We start from the raw sequence: 17,469 nt of genomic DNA, 5'->3' as shown, positions 1-17,469 counted from the left end.
GCTTTTCCCACCAAAAGCTGACTGTAATTTATATTGATTAGCTCCTTTTCAGATTTGTTTTAACATATATTTCAGGTATATTTCACATCAGATTTTTAAAACACAACATTTGAGTTTGTTGAAATCTTATGATTTGTGTATTTGGAGGATGCATGCACTACATTTTCAGTCAAATATTTACGTGGAAAATGAACTTTGTAGAGTTAATTTTACAGATTCACAGAATGTTCTGAATTGGAAGGGACCCACAAGGATCATCAAGCCCAACTCTTAAGTAAATGGCCTGTACAGGGGTTGAACCCACAACTTTGCCATTATTAGCACTCTGCTCTAGCCAACTAAGCTAATTTCAGGGTATTGTATTAGTTTAAAAATTATTGCATTATTTAATTTTTGATGTAATATTTATATTTTCTTTAAAATATAGTATCATAAAATAACATACAGTGTAAGTATATGACTTATCACATGTATTACAGTGTGTGGCTATAAGTCACTAATTGAAAACAAATCTGGTCTGGAACATTATTTGGATATTAACAACGTAATGATGACATGACGTACAGATTTCATGAAAAACTATATTAGTCTATGTATATTTAATGAAGTATGCTGTATTTTTCTTAGTATGAAAATCTCTTTATGGATGGACTATAAATCAAAAGCTAAGTTAGAGTCTTGAAATACAACAGCCATATGTTGCCATGGTACTGTAAGTCAAGATAAATGTTAAAGATAATAATGGATATGCATAATAAGGTGTAGCAAAACTGAACGAAGAACCTAATAGATTATTGAATCCCCTATGGTTTTTACCACTTTTTCAACACTATTTTAAAATAGCACAGCTTGGTTATAATATAAATTTTGCTTCTGATACCCAGTAATTCTCATTTTAGGACTGTGATTAATGCTGCATACACAGAGAGAGCTAATGAATTTCTAATAGTGTAATTTTTGTCCATGTCAGCTAATCACATGCTCTGATTTTTTTTTTTTTTTCATTTAAGGTGCAGTTAGTTAAGGATATTGTGCTAATCTCAGACACACAATATCACTGATGATATTTCTCATTTGTCTAATTGTGTATGATAACATTTTCTTGTCATTAAAGTACAAATTCTGTCTCATCCCACGTATGATAGCAAAGACTAGTTTTGATCACCAAGTTCCATTTTTGCAATCTTTTATGTAAGATAAATCTTTTATGTATGTTTTTTGTATTTTTGTTTTTGGCATTTGATCTATGCTAATATCTGCTTATCATTTAAAGAGGGTAAAATGCTCTCTAATTAGCCGGTTGATAAAATTTTGGTACTTTGGCTTTCTGTGTTGTTGTTAGCCATGCATAAAATGCTTTCCTATTGATCAGTGCAGAATAGCCAGGGTTTAAACAGCTGACATCTGCTTACTTTAAAAAAAGAAAAAGAAAACAGAATAACAAACCATTTCAGCCTAATCTACCTCAAATGTGTGCATGTAAATGGGGGTCCATCTATTGACCTGCATTCTTTTCAGTTGTGGATTGGTCCACACGGTTTATGAAACCAGGAGGGCTGATTTGAAATGCAGATGTCGAGACAGTGAACTACACCCTCCCCTTTTTCCTTTGCTGTATCTGTCAGGGTGAAAAATGGCTTGCACAAGGGTCAGTCACCCATACTCACTTAATTACTTTCCTTGGACCTACAGAACTGTCACAAGCTGTGGTGGATGCAGGCGCTGTTCCTCTTTTAGTGCTCTGTATCCAGGAGCCCGAAATTGCTTTGAAAAGGATTGCTGCTTCAACTCTCAGTGATATTTCAAAGCATTCTCCAGAGTTAGCACAGACAGTAGTGGATGCAGGAGCTATCGCTTACTTAGCTCAGATGATCCCGAACCCTGATGCTAAACTGAAGGTACATTTATTATTTTTTTTAATCTCCATTATACCAGTCATTACTTGAGATTGAATCAAAGACATGGATGTGCATATTTATTTAGAAGCTCTTGGTTTGGGTGTTAACAAAATGTAACTATGTAGTTAGTGACAAAGAGTTCTGCACATTTTTACAAATTTAGCTACTGGATATAAACTGCAGCTCCGTGAGGAACAGCTAAACTAATCTTTAAAGTGAGAAGTATGGGGTTTTTTTAGAAATATACAGTATATGAAGAATGCAACAGATACTTTTAATAGGTAAGATTTGCACATTTCAGTTACAAAAAAGGTTTTGCATACTAAAGATTATACGATAAGCCAGTTAATAGTGAACTTATTGTATTTTAGAATGTACTATCTGAAGGGAATAGCTGTTATCAAAGGTTTAAGCACTAGTGTTTAATTGACAAAAAAAATTGTTTCTTATAAATTTTCTGTCTTACTCTACCAAACAGAAGGCAACATAAAAATGCCACAAGAATTTCTTAATATAAGATCTGACAGATCCAATTTATGTAAATAAAAATATTTTCTATAGATTTTAGTAAATTTTAAATTACAGTTTTAAATGGTGTGTATATATATCTTTTTTTTTTAATACATATAAATTTGAATGGGATAAAACAAAAGAGAAACTTTTATTCAGGAACCAGTGAATGTTCAGTGCCATTATATTTGTGCATGAATTGACTCAGTGAATTGTAAAATAGCTGTAATTGTTTTCCCTATCCTGCTTTGTTTTCCTTGATGCAATAGATTTTTGTGTGCAGGGGGAGTGTGTGTTGTGGGATGTTTGTATACTATTGATTTTATAACAATTTTTATTTACTAGCGTCAGGTGCTGTCAGCTCTAAGCCAAATAGCAAAGCATTCAGTGGTTCTTGCACAGTTGGTGGCTGAAGCAGAAATTTTCCCAGTTGTGCTCACATGCCTGAAGAACTCAGATGAATATGTCAAGAAAAATGGTGCAACTTTAATTAGAGAGATAGCAAAGCATACGCCTGAGGTAAAACCTTGAAAATGCAAATACAAGGTCATATCATTAGATTTTACACTTTAAATAAAATACAGGATTATTCTGTCATTTGCTTTTTGAAAGGGAGGGCAAATGGCTGTTTGGTATGTTCATTGGAAAATATGGAAATGCTGATATTATGGGATGTGTATTGAATATGAATTGGGCTAGGAAACTGGGAATCATAAAATGTATACCTAGCTACTTCATTCTATGAGATATCAGCACAGAGAGGGAGCTCTTGGCTGACAGTACTGTCAGTCCTAGATATTAAAAACATTATGAGAAAAGCCTCACAGAAGTCATGATACCAGCTAATAAATTGCAAGATCATCCTTTAACAATAATAGGCAGTGAGTGTCTTTTTAAAAATCTTCAGGGGTGCTGGGATCACATTTTAATTATTTTTCCAATGACAGCGAAGGTCAAAATTTCTCTTATTTATTATTAACCTGATAGTAACTTGAGTTTGTAATTTGAGTTTGAGCATTTACAGTGTTTTTGCCCATAGGAAGGTGGGGATGTTTGGCAAAGTCAATACAGAATAAATAGGAAAACCATATAATTATAACTATGGTAATCTGTCAGACCACAGAGATAATTAAAAGGCTCTAAATATGACTTTGGAATGAAATATAAGCCATGTATTTGTGGAACCCACTAATGCTGAGCATAGTAATTTCAAAATCATGATGCTAACTTAACAACTGAGAAGTGTTTAAACATGAATGTTGTGCAGCTTCCTCAGCCTGCCAGTCTTTAAGCTGGTGATAAAAGTTTACAGTCTTGGCACATTTCCCGCTTTCTCTCTGTACCTCATGGGCCATGCAACTTCACTTCCTCAAAAAAGTAAAGAAATTATCATTATCAAAAGGGGGCTCTAGAGTCAGAAGCGGAGACCAAACTCAGGATTGCAGGTGAAGCCAGAAGAGCTTCTGGCACCAGATCCTCCATGCAAGAGGAATTGCCCATGCTAGCAGCTCTCCAAAGGAGCACTGGAAGGCATCTTGGTGACTCCCAATGGGAAGGCACAATCCATGTCTGACTTAAAGTGACAGAGATGACTGTCCAGCTCTGGGAACTCTATTCAAGCAATGCATGTTGCAGTGGAGACAGGCTGGCAAATGGTGTTTCTAGAGGACTTGGCTGTGTCATTTGAGACTCATGGCTTTTAGATCTCAACTCTCTAGCTGCAGATGCAGTAAAATTCATGTGAAGGTCAGCAGCAGAGGGACTTGGGGCGAGGGCTGAGGGACATGGCAGGAGCTCTGCACATCCAGGTGCACATGGCTGTGTCCAGATGTAGGACTTGGTTGCCACTGGCTGTAATTCACAATCATGTGAACAGATTTTCCTAAGTACTAACTGAAAGTTTCATCTGGCTGTTTCATGAAGAAAACAATCCCCTTTTAAAGACTCTAAGACAAAGGTGGATTTCATATTTATAGAAATCAACTGGATTGAGAATTAATGTGCCTCCATTTTATTAATTTAATTTTGACTTTTAAGAACATGTTCCTTTTGCTTTGGAATCTGTAGGGAGAATGGGGTATACCTAAAAACGTGGAAGAAAATGATAATAATAAGAAGAAATAATTTTGATTTCAATGCATTATTGATATCATCCATATTCTACTGCTGTCCCTCAAGTGATGTGACAAGTTTGCTTTCGGTAGAAATCCATGTTGCATTGCTTGATTATTATTTATAAGCAAGGCTATGTCATTTGGCATTCTGGGGCAGACTCCATTACCCATCAAGTGTGCTCCCTGGACACTTCCCTCAGAGCATGCTAACGTGGCAGAATGGTGCAGCCCAAGTCAGTTTTGCACATCCAGAACAGTTGTCCTTGGCTTCAAGCCTCGGCGTGAGGATCCGCAAAGGATTTTATGCCACAGAGGCAATTTAGAATGCAGGTGAGAGGAGGAATGGGCCTTTGCCTCTGTCACTGCACAGAACAGAGGATGTTAGTTTGGGAATGAGGGACCACTAGGATGAAACAGTATCTGGCTCATTACATGCATCTTCAGGATCAGCCCTGTGATAGGCTGTCATTTGCACATTTCTCCGGTGTGTGATGATGGAGTTGAGAATATGTCATTCCATGCTATAAAACATCAAGGATTCAGAGCCCTGATTTCCTTGCAGTAAACTCAGTCAAAAACACAGCAGCAAATCAGCCTCATTCCTGAAAACTTGATTCTGCTCTTAGTTCCCAACAGTCTGTATGATACATCACTTTTATTTCGTAAAACAGGAGCAATACATTAAAAGGCTTCTCTGATGTGCTTCTTTATGCCTGTTGATACTTCAGAGTATCTAATCTCCTCTGTTTATCTTTTCAGCTTTCACAGTATGTAGTAAATTCAGGTGGAGTTGCTGCTGTGATTGATTGTATTGGCAGCTGCAGAGGGACTGTCAGACTGCCTGGCATCATGACACTTGGCTATGTGGCGGCTCATTCGGAGAACCTGTCAATGGCAGTGATTGTCTCCAAGGTTAGCTATCACTTTGTTGTCTTCCTGTAGTTCTTCAGCAGTATTCTTTGGTACAGAAACAAATTAACATAGGCAGAGAATGTATTTTGTGACAGGATTATATACTTGCTCTCCATGAATGCACTTTCTCCTAGTATTGCTGCTTTCTATGACTGAAATTCTGTGGCAACCTGATAAAACAGTGCCTTTGTGGCGTTGAACCTTTTACAGAACATTGTGGATTAGCTGGTATTACAGTGCGTGATTTTTCTGTGTTGCAATTGCGTGGGGACAGAAAATAAGTCACTGAATTTCTGTTGCCTGCTTCCTCTTAAAATGTGTATTTGTGGCTGCATCAAAAGCTCCTTTGGAACAGATGTGTTTAAAGGTGTGTTCTTCATTGTACAAGCGTGGCTCTGCTAGTGCTGCTGGAGTATGTTGCAAGAGCCACCTTCAGACTTGAAAAGACCTCAGTTTCTTATGTAATGTGGTTTGATTCAGTTCTGCAAGGGACATTTCAAATGAGTTAAGTTACACCTTTGCAGATTTAAATAAATTCTACTGAGCAATGATATAGAAGAGGGAGAATTTGCAATGTTTGCAATAAGTGAAATTAGTGCCTGGCCTAGCAGTCTGTGAATAATGCTAACTAATGACAGAAGGAAGGAAATGTTCACTAACATTTTTGACCCTTTTTCACACTATGTCAGTCATTCAAAGCGTATGTGTGAATGGAGCAACAAATAATAGAAATAAAGAAACAGAAATCTTCTAGTAGAAATGTAAGTTGAAAAATGGAAGTTGCTACAACATAATACAGTATGCAGGAAAAGCAGGGATGATAAAAAAATGCTCTTCTGTATCATAACTGAATGGAACTGCTGTGAGAGCTTTGTAGGGATCTGGGCAAACTTTGATGAACTTAAATGTGGTAATGAATGAGCTACAAAAGAAATAATAATAAACTTCAATAAACCCAAAACCCATTAAAGAAAAAAAAAAAATGTTCAGGGGAAATTAAATTGTGGAGTGGTACATAGTGCTGAGGATGGGGCTTGGTAAGCTGGAACCATTTGAAAGAAATGCACTGTGGTATAACCATATACAGTTAGACACTGATGATGTTATGATGTAAAGTGATAGCTCCATTCCATGCTACTCTAACCTGGAGAGGATGAATTTTGAACAATGATTTCTGGGATCATACTGGGACAAACACTTCATTGTGGTCTTCTGCTAAAAGGCAGTGGCAAAACCCCCCACAATTTAGTTCTTTGTGGTATGAAAGAGTAGGAGATGAAGCATTATTGGAAAAGAGAAGTTAATCTGTTTTAGTAATATATATATAGTTCTACTGTCTGTATTTGAAAAGTATCTTGGGGAAAAAACCCAAAACAACAAAGCAGAAAACTGTGCAGAAAAGAGTAAAGAAGGATTCGTGGGATGGAGAAAAAGGTTTTTTTGGACAGAGGTTTAGTAGCCTTGCCTTACCTAAAGCAGCATGAAATGTTTCCTGTTGGAGTGTTTTGGCATAAAATACCAGCTACTAAGTAGTTGTGGAAAAAGTATAAAGACCCTGAACCAGAACAACTTTAGTAACAGCTGGATGTGAGATCTCCACCTCTTGATGTCTGCAAATCAAAAGTTGAAGCCCTTCTTGAAGTGATTGGGTGAGTCAAACATGAACTAGTGGGCTCAAGAAGAGGTTGATAAGTTGAAATTTAGTGCTGTGGAAAGTAAAAAAAGAAAGACTCAGTGATTGAGCCCTTCTGGTCTTAAACTGATTTCATAGAATCATAAGCGCTCAAATTCTTTTATTTTCAGTCTGAGAAAAACTGCCATCTTTACTCAGTACAGCCTGAATTATGCTGTGTATTCTTTTTACACCTTAAATTTGCATGTTTGTTCAAAGTGCTCTCTGACTTAGAATGTTGAATCTGTTTCTTTTTAACCATATTTATTAATATTTATTTAAAATTCTTGCTAGTCACAATGCTGTAAAACTATGACACTGCTAGCATGCATTCTCTTACAGCTTTTTTCAGAAGAGTGTAAATAGAGAAACATTTTCTAACTATCTGTATCTGTTTCGCGTTGTCGTTCCCTGGTCTACATTTGTAAAGGTTGTGCTTTTGATTAATGCTACAGGGAATACCACCACTGTGCCTCTGCTTGGTAGAAGAACATGAAGATCATATTAAGGCAGCAGCTGCTTGGGCCTTGGGACAGATTGGAAGACACACTACTGAGCATGCACGTCATGTTGCAGTAGCAAACGTGCTGCCCACACTGCTCGATATCTTTATGGACCCGCGCAGCTCAGAAGATCTAAAAACAAAAGCAAGTAGATTTGTAGTATTTGCAGTATGGTATATTCATTGTAATCAAGAGGTTTAAGTGCTTAAAAACTACTAAGTTATGTGGTTTTATTGATGCTCACTGAGTCACAGCTTTCCTGGGTGCAGTGTCTGGAGGCTGTGGCACTTATTAGGGGACTGGCTGGTCCTAATGCATGTGCATATGGTGTATACCCAATCATATGCTACAGCCACCACAGTCTAATCCCTTATTTTTTTCCCAGTTTAGATCAGAGTTGCATAGACCCATATTGCTGTAATTTCTTGTGACTCATTTCTAATTATCCACTTCTTTTTTTGCAAGTATAAGCTCTTGTAGAAAATATTACAGTCCTTGTAATAATTTTGCCTACATTTTTATTATTATAATAAAACTGTAACAGCTAATCAAGGCTCTGCTCTTTAAAACATGCAACTGCCCATATTTAGGGCCTTTCCTTGAGTGGGAGCCAGTTTAGTAAAGTGTATTTCTGAGCAACAGTAAGAGTGCAATAGGACAGGATATGATCTCCCATGTTGCACTATGCTTCTGTATGTTCCACTGAAATACCACATTCCATGTAAAGTACCTTTTATGTAGAAATTTCCAGTAGTCCCAAAAACAATGAAGCCAAATTAGCTGTACCTGTGATCCTGCCCGAGAAGGTTACTTCTGCTTGTATCAGTCAACACTGAAATATGCACCAATGCACAATTGTTTCACTCTCTCTTTTCCCCCCTTGCCTGGACCGTACTGCGCTTTGCTACCCCAGACCAGCAGCCTCTCCTAGTAAGCCACTTCTAAAATACAATCTTTTAAAATATGTTTTGATTTAACTTTCTTATTATATTAGAGTACTTCAATTTACCTTAAAGGGTCTACTCCAGCTTTCATTATAGTCAAAGGAAAATTGCCATTACTTTGACCGTAGATAACATAATAATAATATGATGCACTGTAGGTTTTGAGGTTTAATAAATCTAAGTAGAGAATTGATTCTTCATTAAGTGACCTGATACCATAGTTTCTATTCAGAAATTGCTCATTGAAAATTCTGATCAATTTGCTTTTTTGATCAGACTTCAGTGATATATATGAATTCTTGTTGTTGTCGTTGATATCTTACTACAGAAAGTTTATTTTGTATTTCAATAGACTAAGAACGCCTTAGAGAACATTCTTCAGAAATGCACGTATCTTCCAGCACTTGAACCCCTGCTTCATGAGGCCCCTCTCAGTATTATGCATCATATTATTGCGCAGTTTAGTAAGGTAAGAAAAGGTTCTTCTTGGTGAGTAATATGTTAATTGCTAATTGTTTCCCATTTAGCCACGCTAAAGGTGTCGTTGTTTTCTCAGGATCCTCAAGCATCCCCTTCCAAAGCAGTTTGGATCCTGTTCTTTTGTCTTATATAGCTGGATACTGTTTCATTTGGAATCTGCCATAATTCATCCTAAGACTGGGAAAACAGTTTCTTATAAGCAAGGTGTTTTTTTCTTCCTTGCCTCTTGAGATTAAGTGGAATATTAACTCACGTGCAAATATTTTCTCTGAGCCAATGTATCACATAAATCCCAGTCACATCTGTTTTAGATAAACTACAAGCTGTCTGTACAGCAGTGACTTAAGTCAGATATTTTACAATAATATAAAGGCTTCACTCCTTTTATCCTGATTAATTTTCAGTCTCAAATAAGTGTAAAAATTTCAAATCTTTTCTCATCCCTCTCAAAATTTTGAAACTTAGTTGTTAAATACATTGTTGATTTGAATGCAGCATGTAAAAGTGATACAATTTATTGAAAATATTTAAAATTTGTAAGTAATTGCAAACTAACTGGGAGACTTGCAGTGTCTGTCATGTTCAGCTCATGCTGGGGATCCTGTTCAACTACAGACCATGTATTGTGCAATACTCTGCAGTGTAACCTGTTAGCAGGGTGTACCGAGCTCTGTGGGTGAGATGCTCTTTCTGGAAATGGCCAGGTAAAACACTCTTGATACTCAGTTCTGATTATGACAGATCTGGAAGCACTGCTGTTGGTAGTACAGATTCCTGATTACGTTGCCACAGTTTCATTTCTCCTGCCTTCTTGCTAAGGCTGTTTAAAGACTGGAGATTTACACAGAATCCAGTCCCTTTTGCTTCTCTGTTCTGACTGGAGCTATTAATGAGCCAAGTGCACAGCGATTGGTTTTCCAGTGTATATTTGAACATTGCTTGCTATTGAAATGGTTTTGTGCCCTTCATATCGGCTGATATTTTGTTTTGTTTCAATTTTCTCCTTTGCCTATACATTATTAAACTGTACTTGTCTGGCATTTGCTCTTCTGAAGTATACTCTTAATTTTAAGTTCTCTGTAGTAAACGCATTTTTCTCTCCTGTACCACAGCTTGGGAATTTCCTATTCTTACAGCTGTGGTCTGTTACTTCTGAGGGCTTATTTATGGCACAACAAAAGCCTTATTTCCAAGCTGTGCTTCAAAATGGGGTGCTATTTGTTTTTTGTGCTGGACTGTGCATTAGCGTTTTCAGAGTTTGTGCAGTTCTGTGCTGTCCCAGGTTGGACTGGGGGAAGAGACTGTGTCTCAGAGGTTCTCTCTCTTTAGGGCCCCTTCCCAGAGAGTTTTCTGTTGTCTTATCCAGCCTGGAAGTCACAGTGTGGAGGAGGAAGGCAGGGAAAGGGCCATATCCTGTCTCCTTGCTAGTTTCTCCTTGGCAGTTCTTGTTGTGGGAGAGATGTGAAAACAGACGTCTGTTCAGTTCCCACAACGAAAAAATCACAGTTGTTCCTGACACTTGTGTGGAGCACAGAATAGAGAGAAGTCTTTGTGCTCTCCTGCTTTTTCTTTACCTGTCTGTTGATTTTGTACAGCCCAGAGGAAACACAGAAATGAAGGTTGTTTGCCTGTATGCATGGAAGAAATTTTGTTATTTTTCTTCATCCTTTTAGGCATTCCCTTCCTCATTTGAAGCTCTTGTTTTACACTGAAATACAGTCAAATTTATGGCTTAATGTCTGACCAGTGTGGAAGCTTACAAAATGCTTTTTGCCCTCATAATCTGTAACTCTCAGAGTTGGTTTTGAACGCATCTGGTTTTGCTGTAGATGCAGCTGACATCTTGCATTATCTTTGTGTCTTTTTCTCTCTATTTTTTTTTTTTTTTTAATAATATTGCAGCCCTATGGGGCTATGGACTACATGCTGTCATTCTCCCTCGCCTGGCCCAGCCCCCACCTCCCTCCCTTCATTCCTCCCTCCCTCCCTGCCTCCCTCCTCCCCCCCTGCCGTCCTCTGGACAGAGCTGCGTATTGGCATCACTCAGGGAGCACAGAATGTTATTGTCTGATCATTTCTGCTTCTCATCCCCTTTGGCTGCAGAAACTTCACGTTTTTGCTTTGTGTGTGTGTTTGTAAAAGGCTTCCATGGCTACACAGTGTGTTAAAGGATTTTAATATCTAGGAATTTAATAGTAGCATGTAATGCTTCAAGGCTGTATTGTTCACTTGCAACAATTCTCAGTATTGTTTTCATGCACTAATCTATACTAGATCATTATAATGATATAAAATTCAGCTCTACAATTAAACTGTGGGAATTGACATAAAAGACCTGAATAACTTGGTTTAAGTGGAACAGATGCTGTTGTTACTCCATGTTAGTGTTCTGTTTTGATTATCTATCTATTCTTCACAATCTTATTGTCTCTGTAGGAATAATTCAAGAAATATTATTTATGTAAGGATAGATATTAAATCCATTATTTTATATATGTTATGTATTAAAGTACATGATAAATTATGTTGTAATCATAAAGGGCTGGTTTCTGGAGTTTTTTCCCTATACAGCTGGGTGTTATAATACAGTAGTCATTACAGATGTTGTTTCTCTGATTTTCCATTTTATCTCTCCTCTGAATTAAAAACAAATAAGCAATATTTGAGCCTAGTGGCATGCAGATTAATTCAAAAGAATTTTTTTTAATGTACTATTCTGTGTGTAGGTGTTACCACATGACAATAAAGCACGTCGTCTCTTTGTAACAACTGGTGGACTTAAAAAGGTTCAGGAAATAAAAGCAGAATCTGGGTCACTTCTTCAGGAATATATCAACACTATTAACAATTGCTATCCAGAGGAAATAGTAAGGTAGGGAAAATGAAATTTAAAGAATTCATACTTGTAATGTTGTTTGATGTTTTCACAGGAACAACACAAAGGAAGGATTTTAAATAGTGATTTAACTCTTGTGTGAATTTTGGTTTTAATAAAACCAAAACGTAACATTTGGTTAATTGCCCCAGTGGTAACACAACCTCTGGACATATACATTAGAATGCTTTCTCTTTTTGTATTTGGAATCAAATTTCTTTGTCTGTCAACAAAGCCCAAATAATCAGGCCCTTGCAGGAAAGTGTGATGAAAAGTGAGTCCTGCACTGCCCAGATGGACTCTGAGTCTTCAGTATACCCACTCATATTTATGAATGTCTGTGGGAAATTTATTTTGGTAACTTATTTGTGGATTACCTAGGCTCCAAAAATACAGGTATTGGTGAATCTTTGGTTGCATCCTTGACTTTCATAATGGTGTGTCTGAACTAGAGGCTCCTTTGAAACTTCCTCTGATGTACAGAGGGTCCAGAGGCTCTCCTGCACAGTTAGTCTGCCCACAGCTGCCCTTCCTCCCTGAGCCTCATCACAAGGCTTAAGTGTTATATAAAAGGACCATACACCAGCTGTCTGCACCAAGTTGAACTTTGCCCTTAATGAATACAGAAACACTATTAAATAGCTTACAGTCAAAGTGTCACCATCCTAAATTGTAATAATGAGAGAAATGCCCTCCTAGATTCTAGATATCCATTTACCAGTCCTTCACTCCATCAACACATCAGAAGGATGTTGTACTCATGTACTCCCTCTACAGGCTCTGAAAATCCGCATCATCAATTTTAATTATAGCAGCAGAGTTCTTCAGCTAATAGTAGCTAGAAACTAAGTCTCACAAAAGGAAGCCCAGTTTGTCTCTACAAAGAAAAGCCAGTGGCTGACAAATGGGTAAAAGCAAAGTCATAAAGAAATTTTATTCTGCAGCTAGTACTTCAGAGGGAAAGAGGAATTTGTTTATGCTTTTCTGGATATTAATAATGTTTCTTTGTTATAGCTGTTTTTCCCCCTGTAAATGAAAAAAGGTTACTGATCTAGCCTGGGATGTAATAAAGGAAAAGGCTCCTCTGAGCATCTCTTGCTTGCCTGTCTGTGCTTCTGCCTGATGTTGGTTGTGCTGCCTGAGGCACAGCAGCTGTGATAGAATCCAGCTCTGGGTTTGTCCTGGAGACCTGTTATTTTGGGCTGTTTGCAGACTGAATATAGTAATGCATTGGAAAGTTAGCTTTACAAGTCACAGAACTAATAGGAGATTTAAAAAGAGTTTAATTATGCAGAAATTATTCAGAAAAATGAAAATTAACAAGGTAAATAGATTTTTCTTCAAGAGAAAGCATTGGGGATTTTTTGGAGTATATTTTAGGCCTACATCACATAGAAGTGTGTTCCTGTCTCTTTGTAGTTGAAGCTTTCAGGGCTCAGAGGTGGCAATTCACATGCCTACAAAGCTAGAAATGTACTGAGATGTATGTTTTTAGAATAATACAGTATTAAATTTGAGATACTCTAAACCTGGAAAACAAGAACTAAATGCAGCTTTGATGCTTGCATATTGAATGCATGTCATTGGTCCATTGGGGAAAACCAGTTGAATGACAGCAGGACAATAATGGGACCATAGAGTCCTACTCTAATGAAAGCCTCCTGGATAGTGTCCATCCTTGAGTGGCATTAGAGAGAGAAGGTCACTGCAGCAATTTTTTTTGTTCCAGAACCAGTGTCCCTCTCATGAATGTAGACTACATGTGAGTTTTGGAGTGTGTGCTTATGTCTGACAAGCAGCAGCAGACTATTGTCATTTGCAGCTGACAGTTGTGTGTAAACTCATGCTTTTTTGTTAAAGGCCAAAATTTTAAAAGAAGCCAGCACCTACATTTCTTAGTAAAGACAATGCTTATGGCAGCTGGACCTATCTATCTAAAACATAGCTGCTTACCTACATGCTCTAAAAGAAGCTAAATATATTTTAAAAAACCTGACTTCCAAGTATAAATGGTAATGTAAGTTGAAAAGTAGTTTGTTAAAACATTGTAGAGGAGTAACTGTAGAATTCCTTGACCAGTGTTTAATGCTAGGATTTTTCCCTGATCTGTAGAAATTTGCATAGTGTTTCATTACTTTGCACAGAAGATACCTTGTGGTCTAACACACAAACAAAATGTTTCTCTTTCAGGTATTATTCCCCTGGATATTCTGAGACGCTCCTGGAAAGGGTGGAAAATTACCAACCAGTTTTATAAACTTCAGTGTTTTATTAGAGCTGCATTTCACATTTATGTCTTTATGACTGTAATACAAATACAGCTGTTGAAAGCCTTGCTTGATTCTCAAATCTCTTTCTACTTTTTGAACTACTGAAAAAGCTCAGCAATTTTGTTCTTTATAAACTTGTTTGTTGCTAAGTTTTTGTTCCTTTTTGGTTTACTTTAACATTACTACCAGATATTGCCACATATATGAATAGAATTTCATTCAGGGATGATGATTTATCACAGAAGCTTTTTTAGAAGCATTTCCTTTTCCTTCTGCAAGAAAAGTTTGTTATCTCATTCAAATTTTAGCCCTCTCAGTACTATCACCCTTTTCTCCTTTTGCCTTTGTATATTGTTTAAAGCTTCCCAGGCTTGATAAGGGGAAAAAAGCTGGCCCCTGTGCTTTTTCTAATTATGGAATTCTTTCTGCACTGAGATATCTCCTACTGCTACCTTTGAGGAAGTAAAGTGTTGTGATTTTACATCTCCAAACATGTTAGTAGCAGCTAAACAAAGAAATAATCAGAGATGAAGATGATACAAGGGCTGAATTCTTCATTATATGGTAGTGTGGTGATCCTGGCCTGGTAGATAATACATCTTTTGCAAAAGTCCTCCTAATTAAGGCAGGATTTGCTGTGGAGGAAAGGAGCAATACACTGTTTGGTCTGTGCATGGTTGTTCCTCTTGAGAAGGACAGAGCAGAACTTCCATGGACACGAAGGGAAGGACCCTGGGAGGTTTGGTTTGCAGGGGTCAGCAGCACATTGGTGTGGCTCAGAAGAGAGGAGGTTTGCTTGGCTGCAGGAACACTGATAGCAAAGTTCTGAGCACATTCAGAGGGAATCTGAGGACACTTAGGTTGCACTGATTGGACTGATGGGACGGAGGTGGCTTAGGATTTATCCTTCAAGAGCTGAAATAGCTGAAGAGTTAAAACGCATTTGGAACTTAAGTCTTAAAGCTGCAAGATCACATCGACCTAGAGGTATAAGCTCTTTCCCACCTGAAGAACATCCTGCAACTATTTTTACCTTCTTTTGGAGAGTGAAAAGACTTTTACATTCTGCTTACTCCTCTGGTGTACCATACAGCAAACAACCCTCTAATCTTCCCTAATATGTAATTGTCATTTACCATTTTTTGTTCTAACCATTTTTCTTTTTCTCATTTGCAGCATTTTGGGGGAGTGTTTGTTGTTTTATTTTGTTGGGGGTTTTTGTTGGTTGTTTTTTTGTTTGTTTGGGTTTTTATTTTGGTGGTGGTTTTTTTTTTTTTTGGTTTTGTTTTGTTTTGTTTTTTTGTTTGGTTTGGTTTGGTTTTTTAAAAATTTTTCCTGAAGGCTCTTAAACAGTGTTTCTGGAATGGGATGTGGAAATACTGGCAGCCACAAGGAAAGACAGTATTTGAAACCTTCACTGGAGAGAAACTTACCTACTTTCTTAAACATAATGGGTTTATAAAAGAAGGATTGTCTCATCTATTATCTGTAATGCAGGAGCAAAGACTGATTGCAGTTGGAAATTATTTAGGGTAGCTTTTCTTTGCCAAATTCTGAATTACTATTTTTTAATTCTTGCCAGCATATTTTTCAAGAGTTCACAAAAATATTGGTGGGCTATCCTATGTTAAAATTTATTTCTACAGAGAGCTGTGCTCCTGCTGTGAGGTACTTGGTGCTCTCAGACTCTGCTTTTCAGGAGGAGCAGGGGATGCACAGTACCTTACTGTATGGAGACTGAGACAGAAACTGTTGGAGTCATGAATGTTGGTATAGAAACCACAGCAGATGGGTTCTTTCCTTAGCCCACAGCTAAGTGAAAACCCTTGGAACTGACCAGCTTCTACCAAATGCCGTTTTGATTTTAGTGTTTATATTCTGACATTAATGCTAGGATATTCTGGCACTATTAATGCTAGTGGAAAAACTTTGAGACTCTTAACAAGATTGTTGTTAAGAGTCAATAATTTTAAGTCAATACTCAATAATTTTTTCACGTGCATTATGGATATTTCAAAATCAAATCTTGTACAACCTCTGAAACCAAATGCAATGGAAAGGCTTCAAGACAGTCTTGAAGCCTCTGTTTTCCCTACCAGAGCAGAAGTGGTGCCGAGGGCTGTGGGCAGATGGGAGGCAGCAGAGGCATGGAGCTGTGTCCCACCGCTGCCTCGTGTGCTCGGGAGCACCCCCACCCCACACAATGCTAATGTATATGTTTTGTGCAGAGAGAGCAAAGAGGCTTCAGTCCCCTGACAAATGTGCTCCTGCTGTGTCACACTGTGCTACACTGTAAGGATTCCACAGGGTTAAATTTCAATGCCTAAACAATTTGTTCACAGTCTTTTCACAGTCTTTTTCTGATTCCTGACAAAGGAAATGATTGCACAAGGCAAACCTTCAAAGCGATCTGATTGTGTAGAGCACAATCTAAATCAGACCTAGCATAAATACATCTTTACATCCCTGGGCAGCTCTGGCCTAGGCCAGTGGCTGTTTGGCCCCTTGTTGCAGGATTCCTGGACGATGCCACATCCCATTAGGCTGTGGCAGTGCAAAGTCCTCTCCCGCGTAGTTTGAGACCCGGCAGTTGTTCTTTGCTGGCAGCTGCTTCTCTGCCTTCACAAACACCTTGTGGCTGGAGGCTTCCCTGGAGGTACACGTCTACACAAAACAGATCTAGCCCTTTACAGCAGAATTATTGCTAATTTGTATTTTACTAATGGAACTATGGCAAGAGTTGCTTTTTTCCTGTAGTGTTTCAAAAGGTGTTTCTTCAGTGTTTCTATTCCATCCTCTCATTTGGTTTAAGTCATAATCTAAAACTATATTAATGTTTGTAATAGCTGCTCTGGCAGGCTTCAAGTGTGTGTCATTTGTCTCAATTTCATATAATAAAACGTAAATTTGCATTTTAATTCGTTCAAATGCTGTTTTCATGCAAGTGTGAGACTGTGGTGCTAGAGAAGATGAACAACAGGCTCATTTTGCAGCTTGGCCCCTACACTGCCTTTGGATGTTTGTCTCAGCTTACCACTCAGCAGTGCCTACTTTGGAGCTTAGGACATACAGGCATTTCAAATAAGAGTCCCTCTCACAGAGGTGGCTTATTGAGACACACAAAGATAATTAAGCCAGTGCTTTGGCAGAAATAAATATAAGCCCTTAAATCATTTTGCCTGTTCCTTCGACTGTGGCATTGGGACTTTTCAACTCAAGTCTCTAAAGATCTTCTCTGGGGGCCTGAGCCGTGATTTCTGTCTGCATTACTACAGTTCTTATTAGATCTAC

General features: G+C 37.8%; 1 protein-coding gene across 1 annotated transcript in view; it reads left to right on the top strand.

The window, feature by feature from the left end:
* SPAG6 (sperm associated antigen 6) overlaps positions 1-17,096 on the top strand; it is a 36,839-nt gene extending 19,743 nt beyond the window's left edge. Inside the window, exons 5-11 of the mRNA XM_059841874.1 lie at positions 1,693-1,898; positions 2,754-2,927; positions 5,282-5,434; positions 7,562-7,753; positions 8,906-9,022; positions 11,760-11,905; positions 14,099-17,096. Coding sequence (XP_059697857.1) covers positions 1,693-1,898; positions 2,754-2,927; positions 5,282-5,434; positions 7,562-7,753; positions 8,906-9,022; positions 11,760-11,905; positions 14,099-14,165 — 1,055 coding nt within the window. The 3' untranslated portion in view covers positions 14,166-17,096. The remainder of the gene's footprint in view (positions 1-1,692; positions 1,899-2,753; positions 2,928-5,281; positions 5,435-7,561; positions 7,754-8,905; positions 9,023-11,759; positions 11,906-14,098) is intronic.
* Positions 17,097-17,469: the final 373 nt, after the last annotated feature.

Source organism: Haemorhous mexicanus, chromosome 1, assembly GCF_027477595.1.
Source record: "Haemorhous mexicanus isolate bHaeMex1 chromosome 1, bHaeMex1.pri, whole genome shotgun sequence".
NCBI lineage: Eukaryota > Metazoa > Chordata > Aves > Passeriformes > Fringillidae > Haemorhous > Haemorhous mexicanus.
This window is presented reverse-complemented; position numbering and strand designations above follow the sequence as displayed.